The 15,329-nt window shown below is 36.2% G+C and overlaps 1 protein-coding gene across 7 annotated transcripts; it reads left to right on the plus strand.

Annotated features, from left to right (window-relative positions):
- Positions 1-441: 441 nt before the first annotated feature.
- LOC123881203 (receptor-type tyrosine-protein phosphatase N2) lies at positions 442-15,179 on the plus strand. Of its 7 annotated transcripts, none has more exons than XM_045929876.1 (23): positions 442-923; positions 3,800-3,889; positions 4,479-4,532; positions 4,623-4,686; positions 5,051-5,185; positions 5,603-5,696; positions 5,994-6,123; positions 6,199-6,741; positions 6,811-6,948; positions 7,241-7,396; positions 8,006-8,105; positions 8,194-8,283; positions 8,366-8,445; positions 8,522-8,589; positions 8,655-8,876; positions 9,060-9,211; positions 9,745-9,799; positions 9,875-10,096; positions 10,366-10,563; positions 11,008-11,174; positions 11,609-11,662; positions 12,322-12,499; positions 13,259-15,179. In XM_045929876.1, the coding sequence occupies exons 2-23, from the start codon at positions 3,805-3,807 to the stop codon at positions 13,373-13,375; spliced, it is 3,102 nt and encodes a 1,033-aa protein (XP_045785832.1). In that variant the 5' UTR covers positions 442-923; positions 3,800-3,804; the 3' UTR covers positions 13,376-15,179. The 7 variants fall into 7 exon arrangements, with proteins under 7 accessions (XP_045785832.1, XP_045785834.1, XP_045785835.1 ...); XM_045929878.1 differs by having other exon boundaries at positions 9,102-9,211; XM_045929879.1 differs by having other exon boundaries at positions 9,105-9,211.
- Positions 15,180-15,329: the final 150 nt, after the last annotated feature.

The raw sequence follows: 15,329 nt of genomic DNA on the forward strand, positions 1-15,329 counted from the left end.
GAAAATAGGAAAACTGTAAATAGGAAGGTAGGTACCTTAATCTGGAGTTTTCCCAACCCCCGTGACTACGTAACGGTCCTGCTCTCTCCGGTTGTGTCGGATTTCCGTCTCATCGAGGTATGAGAGTGAGGGAATAGGGAGTGTATCTGTGTTTGCGCACACAAGTCTTGGGCACTATAATATCAACCCGCACAGATGACTACGAATGATGTCTACGGAGATAGTCTGCCGTGGCCTAAATTCGGGTACCAAAATAGTAGGTTACTTACCTTACGTACTGTAATTGGTGTTCCTGAAAAAAAATTTCAACATAAACCCTACTACAAAAAAGTTTGAAATAATATAAATGAAATTATACAGAGTGTAGTAGGTACAGGGAAGTATTGACTCCTGCTGTTATCGCCACAGCGTCATTAGTATGCAAAGCGATGTTCCATGATAACTTCCCACTGGGCGCCATTACAAACGTGTCTCCGATATACATTTCAGTACGTCTATTCTGTACCTATATTTCATTTGCCTGAAATATAGGTAGGTATACGAAGATATACGTATCGGTGCGGTTGTACGAGCTTTCCTCAAATGGACTTTCGTATTTACGGATCCAATTCGTGGGTCTCTTAACTCTGAGTGCTTTGAGTGTGGAAGCTTTGAGAACGGTTTCTAATATCACGTTATCTAATGATGATTGAAGTATAACATGTACTCGGACAGTGATGTTATGTAGGCGGCGAAGTGGTACCGTGTGAATGGACGGGCACAAGATCGATATAGCGGAGTGCGCAGGTCCGCCTCGCCACACAGCTGGTGGCTTTGCATCCTTCCGCGAGGACCGCTCTCAGCCGAGTATCAGTGCCTACCGGGGGACCCAAGTGATCTATTTTACCACGGAAATGTTCCGGACTTGTTGGCGGTTCTAAACGGTGCGTACTTACCTGCTTATAACTACACTTAGGCACCCATAACGCCAAAACTCTTATCACACCCATTACCCATATAACCTGAGATCGTCTAGTGTTAAGACTGTACCAAATGTCGCATCAATAAAATTTTATTACTTATTTGTTTGTAAACGCGTGCACCATGCACTCCTCAGTCCTAACAGCGAAAAGAAACGATGTCCTGTAAATTAAGACACGTTTTTGTTAAGTTATTTACTTAATTTTGCGGTGCCGATCCTGATAAAACAAACAGCATTGAATTGAAGTGATATGGAAAATCTTCTTAATCAAGTTAAGGGTAGGTGTGACATAATTAAACTTTTATTGAATTATCGTTACTGTTAAACAATAGATGTATTCCTATGTAGGTAGGTATATCCGGAACATAAACGGAGATAAAACAGATAAGTAGGATCGTTTGCGTGGGCCGCATGTACCTACCTAAAGGGCACGAACGCCTACGTCAGAAGCGAACATAGCAATTTATAGATTTACATGTGTCTACGTTGAGTTAACTTACATTTTGCCTTCTTGCCTAGCTTTTCATACGATCAAAGTAGGTTGTGCTTGACTCTACGTCTCTACTCGCCACTCATCTATTGGTAGGTAGGTACCTATCCCATGCATTCTAAAGAACCGAGATATAAGAGGCTGGTGAAGTTATTGATATTTTTGCGAACTTATCCCGGGACTGCAATGGTTATAAATAGATTTTACAGTTGGACTGAAATACTGCAAACTCTTAAAAGGCACGAGTCTGTAAGCCTTCAAAAGTAGCCGGGTAGGTTTCTAAGTCTGCAATTTCACCGTGGTTTCACTTTATGATTACCTATGATTTTACTTTTTCTGCTTATGTACCTACTATGTAGGTAATAGTATCTACTGCAAGGACAAGTACCTAGATTGATTTTTTTCTCTTTCAAAGATAACTATAATGATACCTACCCAGTACCCTAATGGCACCCTAATGGTTAGTAGTTAGGTCCTTATTTGTTTACAAAATCAAAATATATCTACGTATCACGGTTTTTTATATGATTCATTTCGGGTTTTATCTAGCCATTTGTACCTTCGTATTTCTAGAATTTTATCACATTTTGATAAATAACTACCTGTAATAGAAAGTCTTAGAACGAATAGACTTTTTCTAGGGCAAGCGCGCTCAGCCTTAGACTTTATCTTCATTCGTTAGGTACTGAATTACATTCAAGTGCACTTGTGAGATTATGTTGAAAAAAAAACCTTTAATTTTTCCGTGATGGAACCACAAAGTCAGGGTTTTCGGATTATAGTTTTTCTTGGCAGACAGATAGGTACAACGCAGTGATTCTATGAAAGAGTTCCTTTTTTAGGTATATTAGGGAACCCTTAAAAAGATGTGCATTGAAATTTGTATTCCGCCGTCCGAGTTTTATGAATGTACTGTGCTTCAACGATAATTTTATAATGATATGTTGAATAGTTTTTGAGACATGAGGGAACAGTGGGAACAGACAAACATAGATTTTTAAAGTGATTTCCTAATCGAATTTAAACTTAAGTATATTTTTTAAACTAGGTACTTTTGACCAACCAACTGTTGATCTTACGGATACAGCTTGCTTGAGGGTGGGAAAAGTGTTATAAACGTGGAAAGTGGCTGTAAATCCTTCTTCGTTTTATGGCTTAGTGGGTAACTTAGAACGTCAGGGAGTATTCAATTACTTAGGTACTTATTTAGATTTTATTTAGGTGAGTAGGTCAAAATACAAAGACAAATAATAGCAATACAAAGTATCATATTGCCATAATAGTATTATCATTGGGATTTAGGTAAGTAGGACTTACTCCACTTATTAGGTATGTGGCATAGAAAAATCTATAAATGAGTACCTAATAAAACCAAAAGCCATTCGTATTAATTCCTATAGCTAGTCGATAAGTATAAGTACGCGAGTGCGTCGCCTCACGCCAGCATATAGGTATCCAACGCGCTTCTCCATATAGGATACATACATGATAGGTACGTTCGTCTACTAGGTTAAACATAAGCCTTGTCTAGTGATACCTAGAGCCTACACAATAAAAAAAAATGGTTACTGATACCGTGGTCTCTACTCTAGTTTTTCGGTTCTGACTTCCGACGGTGATCCTCTCTACGACAAACATGGCTTCCCCACGGCCACTTCAGCTTGCCAATGGTTCGGGTTATCTCAATGACTTTAGTTCTCCTGTGAATTTCTTCGTTCCGGGCCTTATTCTTCAGGAAAACTTAGCCATATCCATAGCGACTTTGAATTTACTTATTAGGCAAGTTTATTACGAAAGCGTTACATTGCAAAGCGCGCGTAGGATAGCTGAGTCCTGCGACGGCTGCTCTCACGTGCCTTTAGCCTTTTGCTGTCACGCTATTCGGTGTGACGTGCTTTACAGTTTCTTATTTTTATTAGACATGTCTATGATTACACGGTACATCCCAAGTTTACCCAAATTAACTCATGATAGTAAGCTAAAATTAACGGCTTGCAATTCAATGGTAAAAAAAAATTCTTCTTTTAATTCAAAATTTGGTAATGCAAAGAGGCACTTTAGTTGTCATTTTTAATTTAGACTGTGACATACTCGTAAGTACTTATTTTTGACCGACTTTAAAAGGAGGAGGTTCTCAATTCGACTGTACCTATGGTTTTTTTTTTTGTAATTAGAAATTACTAACTAACCCGACCGAGGTAAAATGGCGTGATATGGAACGCTGAGAAATGGGTGTCGTCGTAGCGCTTACTTATTGGTACTACATAGGCAGCTATCTAACTGTGGACCGCAGGGGCATACGGGTTGAAATGACGGTGATGAAGTCAGAAGCCTAGTGCTTGTTTCAGATGTAATGGGCCGCATGTGCTGGCGGGAGGCACTGTGGGCGCTGGTGTTGTTCTGCACACTGGCGCCCTCGCATGCCGATGGGAACATAGGTAAGTAATATTTTGTAAGCATCATTCACCTTTCCGTAACTAATGGAGGTACTTACCTAGTTAAAATTTGTGCCATAATTAAGTAGGTTACCTAATACCTACTAAAGACCTACTATAAAATGTATAGATGGATTATTAATCTACGACCAAACTTTTCGAATATCAGTCCACACTCTAAGTACCTACCTCCCCGTCTCCACCTATGTACCTACCTTACTTACGTACCCACTAAATTAGGTAATAATAATTATAAAAAAGTCGGTTAAACAAAATATTAAGAAAACCAACATATTTCATTACATGTTTTATAACTTGTACTTACTTAAAAAAAATGAGTAGTAATTGAAAATAGTTTTTTTTAAGTTGTTGAAAACAGCAAAATATTTATGAAGTTTTAGTAAAGGTTGTAACCCACTTGTTAACACAGTGGCCCCCGGGCGCCATACATTTAGGTAGAAGTTTAAAAAGTATAGTGAGCAAAGGTTGTAACCCACTTGTTAGCACAGTGGCCCCCGGGCGCCATTTTAGGTATAATTTTGAAAAGTATAGTGAGCTTTTCGGGATTTTCATGTTGTTTTTTTTTCTGCAGGATGCTTGTTTAGCTCGTCTCTCTGCATAGAGGGAGTGGAGTGGTGCTATGATGGTAAGTGAAATAAAGCCTCAAAAAGAATAAACATAAAGTTATTTTGATGTAATCAAAGTAAGATTTCCATAACGACTACTTATTTTTTAGACTTTGCATTTGGAAAATGCATACCCGTCTACGACAGCGACCCTGAAGACGGGGCCCTTTACCAGTAAGTAGACAAATAGTTTACATATAATAATTCAAACCATTACTTCACTTCTTCATAACGATCACGTGGCCTAATGGCGAGATTTGGTTCCCTCTTTTATTTGTTGTCGAACTCACAGTCAGTCCAAGCATCAGATTAATGTTTCGAATTGAATGCCATTCAAAGACAATTAGGGTGAGCTTATTTAACTGTTGCGGTCAACTACTTTGTTGAGAAGAGGCACTCGTCTACCTAGTGTAGTTATAGATACAATAAAGTCGGAGCACAGAAACCTGAATTTAGTACTCTCAACCGTTAACGGTAGGATATAGATGTAGCTTTTAACAGCTAGCAGTTTCAGTGAATTCTCATCTTGTTTGAACAGATATGATATGAGCTCGTCCCAGCTGCAATGGTTTGAAAGGGAACTTCAGCAGCTGGCGACACGGGGCTACCGCTGGGAGCATGCGTATACGCAGTGCGTGCTCCAAAGCATGCTGTACGCACTCCGTCGAAACCTGTGAGTTATTTGTCACTTCTTTTCATTGCTGAAAATTGGCAATTATCCCTCATGAGTTCCAAGTTATGCCAGAAAATATAAAGATTCTACTAAGAATTATGATCGTGATCTGACCACTTAAATTCTCTATCTGTATATTCTATCCTATATGTGTTATTATGATATATCATAATGATGAGGTTTAGCAAAAAATTCCAAATTTAAGTCATCAAAATGTTTAATATGTTTATATGTAACATAATGCGTTACAATCATTGATTTTGGAGCGCCACTACAATGCACTCGCGTACCACCTATTGTTTAGAAACCCCACAAAACTGTACTTTTCATCGAAATCCAACTAACGGTATAGGAACACTTAAGGGACAAACAAACAAAGAAACTTTATTTTTTATATAAATACAATTTATTTGCCAGGAATCCAGCGAATGTGAACTCAAAATTGTGTGACCATTTCACTGATCCAAAGCTAAATACTGCACCTCCAGGTGACAGCGAAGAAAACCTTGAGGTAAGTATTAAGTAATATTTATTCATCATGTGATGTTCAGATTTCCTCACGATTTTTTTCCTTCACCAGATTTCCTCACGATTTTTTAGCACGTGATATTTAATTGCTTAAAACGCACTACCTCCGAAAAGTTGGAGGTGCGTGCCTGGCATTGAACCTCGACTTCCCAAATGGAAGGCGGACGTCTTAACTACTGGGCTATCGCAGCAATTCAAATATGTATTCAAATATTTATTCATATATTTTATATCTATTGCGAATAACAATTTCATATTAAATGAGTTATTTGCATTTAAGATTGAACCTGATGAGACAGCCTACGTACGATTCATGCCAAACTCACAGTTAGCAGACTCAGACTATGCAAATGAGGTATACAATCCTCCTTTTACACCAGATGAAGACCCATCAACATATTTAACGCAAGGTATTTTAAAAACTTTCAATTAAAAGGTAAGTTCATGTTATTCTATTAACAAACAATGTTTAAATCTTTATTTAACAGGACAAGTGCCAATCGTCACTGAAGATTTGGAATCGGAAGATACCCCAAGTGATAAACTACGAGATTTAATGTTAATGACGGGAATAGAAGAATCACCGGTCATCATGCCTTTTGAAGGCTTTAGAGAACGCATCCAAGCTGAAGAATTGGCAAGAGACCAAAATGCTAGAGGTTCAGTTCCTAATGAGTTTGTAGATAAAGAGAAAAAGTCTCTAGCAGAGACGAAGATAGAAAGACCTAGTAGTGATAATGATTTCAAAGACGAAGAACGCCTGGGAGCCCATTTTAGACAGTTTAAGACCAAGCTTCAACCAAACACGGCAGAATACCTTGTTAGTAATCAATTCTCACCTTTAGATGCTGAAGTACGATCAAATGCTTTGGAAAAATACAAACAAAGCTTCGCTGAAAAGAATTTTCCGTTCGAATATGAAAATCCAGGTGATATTCAAGAACCTAGAGTTTACTATGAGGAGGACGGTGCTGATGAGTTCCCTATTGATGCTGGCAGTGGCGAACTAGATTCTTATCATGGAAAAGGTTAAATAATGTATTTAATTTAACATTGTTATCGTATTTTATTTACTTATATTTGATGTGATATTACAGATTCTAATACTAAACTACGAAATCCTAAATATATGGAGTATTTGATGAACTATTGGCGTGAAATAACCGCAGCTAGATTAAATGCCAAGGAAAATATGTATGCTGAAGGTGGTCCTTTGAAACCCGATGAACTTCAAGGTACGCTAACCCAAATCCATCTAAAACAACCTTAATTTGTTTTTAATTTTTTTAATTTTATTTTCTTATAAGCACAATATTAGAACTGTATCGCTCTAAGAAAGCCCAAACTTGCTGACGAATACGAGTATAAACAGCTTTATAATATGTTAAATATGTTTTATTTTTATGATATTTTAGTTATTTCTTTTTCCTAATCACCTGAAAACTTAGACACTTGATCCGAGTAGCTCTGTCCGGGAAAGTAATTCCAATTATACTGAAACTGTTACAAATGCTGACAATGTTTCAGGTGAAAATACAAATTTTTATTTATCGGAAGATTTTCAAGATTTACTTAATAGAGAATGGGGCTTTAAACGTAGGGAAAGAGACGATGTTAAAAAGCCTGGGCCGCGCCTGGACGCAAAAACGTTAATGATATTATACAACAATAAATCAGTGACAGGTTAGTGTCACGGCGGCCTGAACTATCTGTTTTAGACTCTCGATGTGCCCTATAATAGATTCCAATTTGAGCTGGATTTGCGTCAAATGAACATTCCTTTTGATTTTCTAAATTGCACTGCCACGTCGTACCTAGAATGTCTGCACTAAGTGTTCCCTATGCCGCACACTTTTTATATAACACGATACGCATGAGACTCTATTGATCTCCTTTTCTTATTACGTGTTTTTTCTTTTATTATAATATTATTTCAAGTATCTGTCTTATGATTTACATATTCGTTAATATTGATATCCTAAATATTGAAACGCATAACACGTCTAAAATTTAAATATACCAAAAAATAATTTCAAATATTGGAAATGTCTACTTACACATTTTAATGCATAAATTAAGATAATTTGTTAAAATGTTACAAAAAATGTTACCATATTTTAGTATTGGTAACAATGTAACTTATTATATTTTCACGAACCCACTTCGCTATTTTAAAGAGGTCTTGTCCTGATATTCAACAGGAACAGCTAAACATGCATGACTTTTCTGTCGTTTGTATAAATGTGCTTAGCTAATTTTAATTATAATTCTAGTTATTTTTTACCTTTTCAGCACAAAAATCGACAAATCAACAGCATCTAAACAAGCCAAATCATAACCACAACGATTTTAATTATGACCCGTCGTTCGCTTTCGTCACTTTCCATAATAGGTATATTGTTTGTCACATAAAATTTTGTACCTAACTGTCGACTAAGCTTTTGATATCGCTTGCCTAAAATGCTGTTATTTTGCCCCAGGTTCCTTACTGACTGGGCAAAGGGCTTGTCTTTCATCGAAAGACTTGAACAGATGCTGGGCTTAGAGAAAGATACTTTTACCAACCCTCGGTAATTTTCTTCACTGTTGTTCGTTTTTGGCTGCATGTATTTGATATTTTAAGAATATTTTTACCACAAAATTTTGTTCCAGGGTCGATCCTTACGAAGTAACTTTTAAAGTGGAAAAAAATAGTAAGGGATACGATGCTGCGGAAGTTGGAAAAAGAATAGGTAATATTAAACTATGCCACATTGATTAAATCGGACTTAATTAAAATCTTAACATGAGTATGTGTGTATATTCCAGATGCTATTAAAGACCAAGTTCGAGTAGAAACAGGAGCACAAATTGACACTATTGGTATTGGAGACCGGGTGAGAACTCAAATTTTTGTTTAAGTTCGTATTATGAATTTATAATAACTCGTCGTTATTTTCAGAGTAAGCATCCCGTCATAAGTCACCCAATCGTACAAGAACCTAGATTCTTCGGGTTGTCAATGCCCGTTCTTTTTGCCCTTATTGGGAGCATGTCTGTACTGATCGTGGGCGCAGTGATCGTGGCAGTAATGCTGAGACATGACATTATGGGCTCCAAAAGGAAGATGCAAGGGCTTGCTTCAGCTGCTGAGATAGATGCTGAAGCCACCAGAGATTATCAGGTATTTATTTTTTGGAATTTATACGGCAACTGCCGAAGTTAAACTTTTTCCTTGAAACGATACTAATGATTGACGAAGGTCGTTATTTGGATAGTGATAAAAATATGGGTGCAAAAGTTCAAAGGTCTGAATTACAATCGGTTAAGTTTCAATTAAAAAATGTAAAATGACATGAATAATTAGGAACTTTGTCGTGCCCGAATGTCGGGCAAATGGACGGGTCAGCAGACCGCAGCAGTTGCTCCGCACCCAGCTGAGCCCTCGCAACGAATCACGTCGCTCTCCCGAGAACCTGATGGAAACTCTCCATCAACACGCTCCAGCACCTCATCATGGTGAGTTCTAATAAAAACTAGTAGGTATTTCGTTCTTTTGAGTAACGGGGGTAAAATTTTATTTGAGATTAATTTTCTCTTCAAGAAGCATTTCTCTTTCTTTTTCTTTTAGATAGCAGCATGCTGATAGGCTAACTCAGTGTTCGACGATGAATGATAGCTGCCGAGCTCATTTGACTTTACATTACTGCTTCACTCAACCTATTAAAATGATTTTTCATTAAAAAAACCTCCAATAAATTAAACATAAACATAATGATCGCCACCTAAGCTATCATTTATCGTTGGTCACTGAGTTAGCGAATCATCCCTCGCAGAACTAAACAATAATTATTTATTATAGATTCTCGTTAAAAATAGTTTGAGGGTTGATCCTAAGAAAGAAATGTCACTCCTATTCCTGCTACATAGTAACCTACGGACATTATCAAAAATAGCAAATCGCTACACAATATTTGTATCTATATCTACTTTAATATGTATCTAATTATTAAGTATGCTGTTTCGATTAAATGAATATTGATTGATAACAGGAGTGAAGAGCCAGCCCTTACCAACATGGACATATCAACTGGGCACATGGTTTTGGTATGTAAAATCGAATACGTTGACAACATTGCCTTTTCTTGTAAATTTCTATCGTTAACTTCATTTCATTGTTAGGCTTACATGGAAGACCATCTTCGCAACAAGGATCGCCTTGAGCAGGAATGGCGGGCTTTGTGCGCGTATGAAGCTGAACCTTGTGCTACGGCTGCTGCTTTGAAGCCAGAGAATAATGGGAAAAATCGCTATGCTGACTTATTGCCCTATGACCACTCCAGGGTCACACTTAATACGCTGTCCAATCATCTCGGATCTGATTATATAAATGCTTCTACGATCGTAAGTTATAATCACTTGTAAGTAGTTAGTATGAAGTTCTACGACATATAAATTGTAACCGTAGGTAACATGCAATTTGGAATGAGTAAAATGTCTTCTAAAATCTACAATTTACCATTGAATAGGAAAGTTGTCTTTTAAGAAGTGAGAAAAATCAAAAAGCCAGTTGGTAGGTATAGGTACCTAGTTGGTAGTTCAATCTTTTTGAAAACCTTTGAAATTTTGATATTAATTTAATCGCATATTATTCTGTAATATTTTTTCATTAGACCGACCACGATCCACGTAACCCTGCGTACATCGCCGCTGCTGGTCCCCTCGCTCACACCGCACCTGACTTCTGGCAAATGGTCTGGGAACAAGGCAGTGTCGTGATGGTCATGCTTACTCGTCTCACTGAGAACGGCCAACAACTTTGCCACAGATATTGGCCTGAAGAAGGATCTGAGCTGTACCATATCTATGAGGTATTTACTCTAAAAAATCCTAAAGATGATAGACAGATGGCTATACATATAAGGTAGAAATGGCTATACATATACCTGAAAACGATTGGTATGATGACGTATGAAATCGCTTTTGAAAAAAAAAACAACTGATATAGAATAGCATAGAAGAGCATTATCAGGTTTATAGGTTCAGAATGTTCAACCGAGAAGAACCCTCAAGAAACTCAGCGGTTGACAATGACTTGCGTGTTCAGCTTATAACTGATTGTGATTCATCTGTCACCCGTCGATTCTCTCCTCCACTTTCGAAAATTATTCTTCATAAGATATTTATTTCACTCAAAGGAGACCAACTAGACGACTCTTTCAAATGAAAAAGAACTACATCGTCAAAAATACTTGTCTAAAAATAGATGCATAAAGGTTATAATAGTTATCTAATTGGATATTTTATTATTTCAGGTGCATTTAGTCAGCGAGCACATCTGGTGTGACGACTACTTGGTACGCAGCTTCTACCTGAAGAACCAACGCACAGGCGAAACCCGAACTGTTACTCAATTCCACTTCTTATCCTGGCCAGAGAACGGAGTGCCATCTTCTACTAAGGCTTTGCTTGAATTTAGGAGGTACAAATGTACATTTTAAGCTAGCGAGCTGCAATTATTTATATGGCATGGGTGGGGTACATTGTTCAAAAACCAATAGACGTTGGGGGTTCAACGTGTTAGGATGCCAATTTTACACCAGAAAAAGTAACGTAGCAGACGCTCCAGTTCCACCAGTTGGGTAGACGACATCAATCATCGCAGATATATTCTGAATACAAACCACCCGAAACAGTAGCGTGTGGAAATTCCTACAAGGGAAATAAACTATATCCATCATTGCAAGTGTATCGGTTCCCGACGACGAAGCCGACGAAGTGATATTATGTGTGAAGTTAATACGTGTCAATACGTTCATGATATTACTATTTGGTACATTTGGTTACTACTACTTATATCAAATGAGAAAAAGATAAATTAAACTCAAGTAAAAAAACTTTATTTTTTCGTTGCAGAAAAGTGAATAAATCGTACCGTGGAAGATCTTGCCCAATAGTTGTCCATTGCAGGTAAGATTCTTCAGTTATGTTCAATGGTAGGGTTTTGTTAAATCTCTATAGTCTATATCAATTATTTTATATTAGCAAAAACAGTTGCTAGGTACTGATTTTACTAACAAACAAGCCCCACTTCTCACATAACAAACAAAAAAACATCGGCCTCGTCTGAATTCTCCCACCAACAATTTTTTTGTTCTAGCTACCTAGTTTATAACATCAATGTACATTTATAGTCAAGCTGCTACGGTCGAAATCCTCTTTAGATGGCAAGAATTTATAAATTATGAAATGAAAGCCATCGAAAAGTTCAAAACAAGATGTAGGTAATATTTATGGTCCCTGCGGGGACCAAAGTCCAAACCGAACAAGTGGGCGACGACCTTACACGAATAAAATTGATCATGTAATCTTTTTACTAAATACAATTTTATTTTATTTATGTAGGTTCCTATAGTACTTATTATTAGTTCAATGTAGTACTTATTGAATATTCGGTCGTAAGTCTACTTACTTAAGCTTAGGGCTTCAAAAAGTTTCCATTAGGTAGTAGATAGGTATACAGTCAGCAACAAAGCTAGGTTTGGACCCGTCCATAGGCGTTTGTACTGGCGGGTGCAAACTTGTTGCTGACTGTACTAGATATCTCAAAATGTTATTGTGCATTTCAGTGATGGCGCCGGCCGCACAGGCACGTACTGCCTAATCGACATGGTGTTGAACCGTATGGCCAAAGGTGCTAAAGAGATTGACATCGCGGCTACCCTGGAGCACATCCGCGACCAACGACCGCGCACCGTCGCTACCAAACAACAGTTCGAATTTGTCCTCATGGCTGTCGCTGAGGAGGTATTTATCTACTTCACCACTTTATATATCCATACAGTACCTACTATCATTGTACGGCCCTAAGTTGCCCCAACAAAGCCAAACCGCCTAGGGCCCATGAGTATCTGGTAAACGAATTTATGAAAATGGTAGTTGGTACCTAGGTACCTACTGTACTAATATTATAATGCGAAATGTCTGTTCTGTCTGCTACTCTTTCATGGCCCATCAGTTTAACTGATTCTGACAAAATTTGGTACAGAGTTATATATTATAGCTTATATCCCGGGGACGGCCATAAGCTACTTTTTATCCTGGAAAATCAAAGAATTACCACGGGATTCCTAAAGACCCATCCGCTCAACCGATTTCTATGAAATTTGGTACCGAGGTAGCTTGCGTCCGTGTTAAATTGACATGGACAACTTTTTATCGGACCTATTTAGCTCGGATAGCTTCTTGGAGATGGGTATAGACTAGTTTTTTTTAATCATAAATTCACGCGGACGAAGCGAGCAACGTCTATGGTATAATCATTTTTTTTTTAATTTAACAACGAAAAAATTTGACATCATTTCACGACTGTGACACACAGTCGTGTAAGTATAAAAGCATTTCTATTTTGTTACCTTTAATGTGCTTTTGTTATTCTCTTCTATAAGCTTTGTAAAATTGATTGTATAGGTATAGCTTTGTAAAAACTATTGAATTTACATAAAATTGTTACTGTTGTATAAACTCAATAAATGTGAAATTAAAATTGGTAAAATTTTTAAAAAGGTACACGCAATCCTGAAAGCTTTACCCGCGCATTTACAACAACTGCAAGAGAAAAAGGAAAAAGAAAAGGAGAAAGAAAAGGAAAAAGAAGGGACTGAAAAAGAGAAACCAAATTAAACGCACCGCTTTCGCAGACACGACCTAGTTACTTAGACAAAATTAGCGCCGGCTCTAGTAAAAACTACTTTCGCAAGTAAAAAAATATACGTATAAAAAAAATTACCCGTTGCTTCTCTTATTCATTTTTAATCATAAGAACTGCACACATTTATTTAAAATAAGTTATTCTAGGTATCATAATTTTGTACTCGTTATTGGAAAAGACTAACTAGGGCCGGACTCTAATTAAAAAGTACGTTAAATTAATCAAAATATTATTGTCGTTCTCATATTTTTACATGTTCCAGGTTGAGAATCATACCTACTTATAATTTTATTATACCTACTTACCTAATCAGTTAATTTCATTTACTGTAGATTTTTTTAATAGTTACAATAGCTCAGTGGTAAAAGCGTCGATTAAAATTTAAAATGTTCCAATAAAAACTATTGTTGGCATAAGATAAACTAGAACATGTACAAACTAACTTATTAAAGCTTTTATAGGTCTGAAGGTTCTCAACTTGGGCAAAATAATAATTTATCGAATTTTTGTACTTACTTATGTGTATTTCGCTTTAAGCTACAATTTTTTATTCACAAAACATTATATTCTATTGTTATACTTTGCTGATATACGCAAAAAAACAGCGAAACTAGGTACTTTAATGCTTATTACAATGTATTAATAATTAATTAATGCTGTTTTGTGAAATCTATTAGGTTATCCTAAAAGTAAATTATTTACATGATGTTTCTAAAGCCCTACAGAAATAAAATATTTTCATACGAAATTTCAGTCTACTATCTATATAGGTACTATTATCATACTGACCATGAAAATAACAAAATAATATTTAGGGATCATTCTAGTCAATTTATCAAAATATGTCAGAAAACGACTTATGTAGTTTTGATCTACAAGTTAAATTATCTTACTGGACTATTGTTACTTCAGTAGATTATTTTTAGCCATTGATATGATTGCAATTAAAGCAAAATTCAATGCTAAATTTAAAACAAAATGATGTATTCCTTAGGCCATACTAGATACCTAGAAATATATCAAGGAATACGTTTTTGTGTACAATGCGCTTCTACTGTAGATTCAAACTAGTCATTAAAGGAATACATTATTATAACTGTTACATGTATTATTATTGTTTACTTATCAATTTGTTATTATTAATGGAATAGATATACGATCTATACATAGGTCTGTTTGTAAAATGAACTCTAATTTTAAATCTATAAGATATCTTTTACCTACGTAGGTACGTATTTCTTAAGCATCTACATATTTGCTGTTATTTTTGTAAGAAATAAAAAATATATGGACTTAGCAGCTAATCAAAGAGGAAAAAACTAAAATAAACAAAGGCTATGCCGAATCATATCCCGAAAACGGTATACCTGATAAAAATTAATCAGATAAATGAGATAAAATAATATTTACAGACTAGCAGAAACAATAGAGATCGTAGTTAGCTGTGTACTATTTATATGAAGTTATTATATTTATTGCATACCTACTATGGGAAAAAATGTAAAAAAAAATATTACCACGAAAAATGATTGTAGTTTAGATATAAGAGAAAATATATTTAACCTGTATTTCTGTATGAAATTATATGTAGTTTTTATGTGAATGATGAATTGATGGATTTGATTGCCTATTAAAACATTTTAGGGAAAAACTGTCCTTGTTCCTCCCTTTTAATTTAATCCTATCTACGTGGAAACTATTTATGTAACAAGTTTTTTAACAGTTAATGGTTTGATTGCCATCACACCTCCAAAATAAAGTGAAGAAAAAAAATTAGCAACTGTTATTTCTTTTATTTGATGACAAGTGAGCTATTGACAGCGATCTTACCTGGTTGTGAGTGACGATGCAGTCTAAGATGATGAAAGCCCTCGTATATATCGTACCCCTTGGTGGCATACCTTTGTTGATAGAGTGGTGGTAGCC

This window comes from Maniola jurtina, chromosome 3, assembly GCF_905333055.1.
Source record: "Maniola jurtina chromosome 3, ilManJurt1.1, whole genome shotgun sequence".
NCBI lineage: Eukaryota > Metazoa > Arthropoda > Insecta > Lepidoptera > Nymphalidae > Maniola > Maniola jurtina.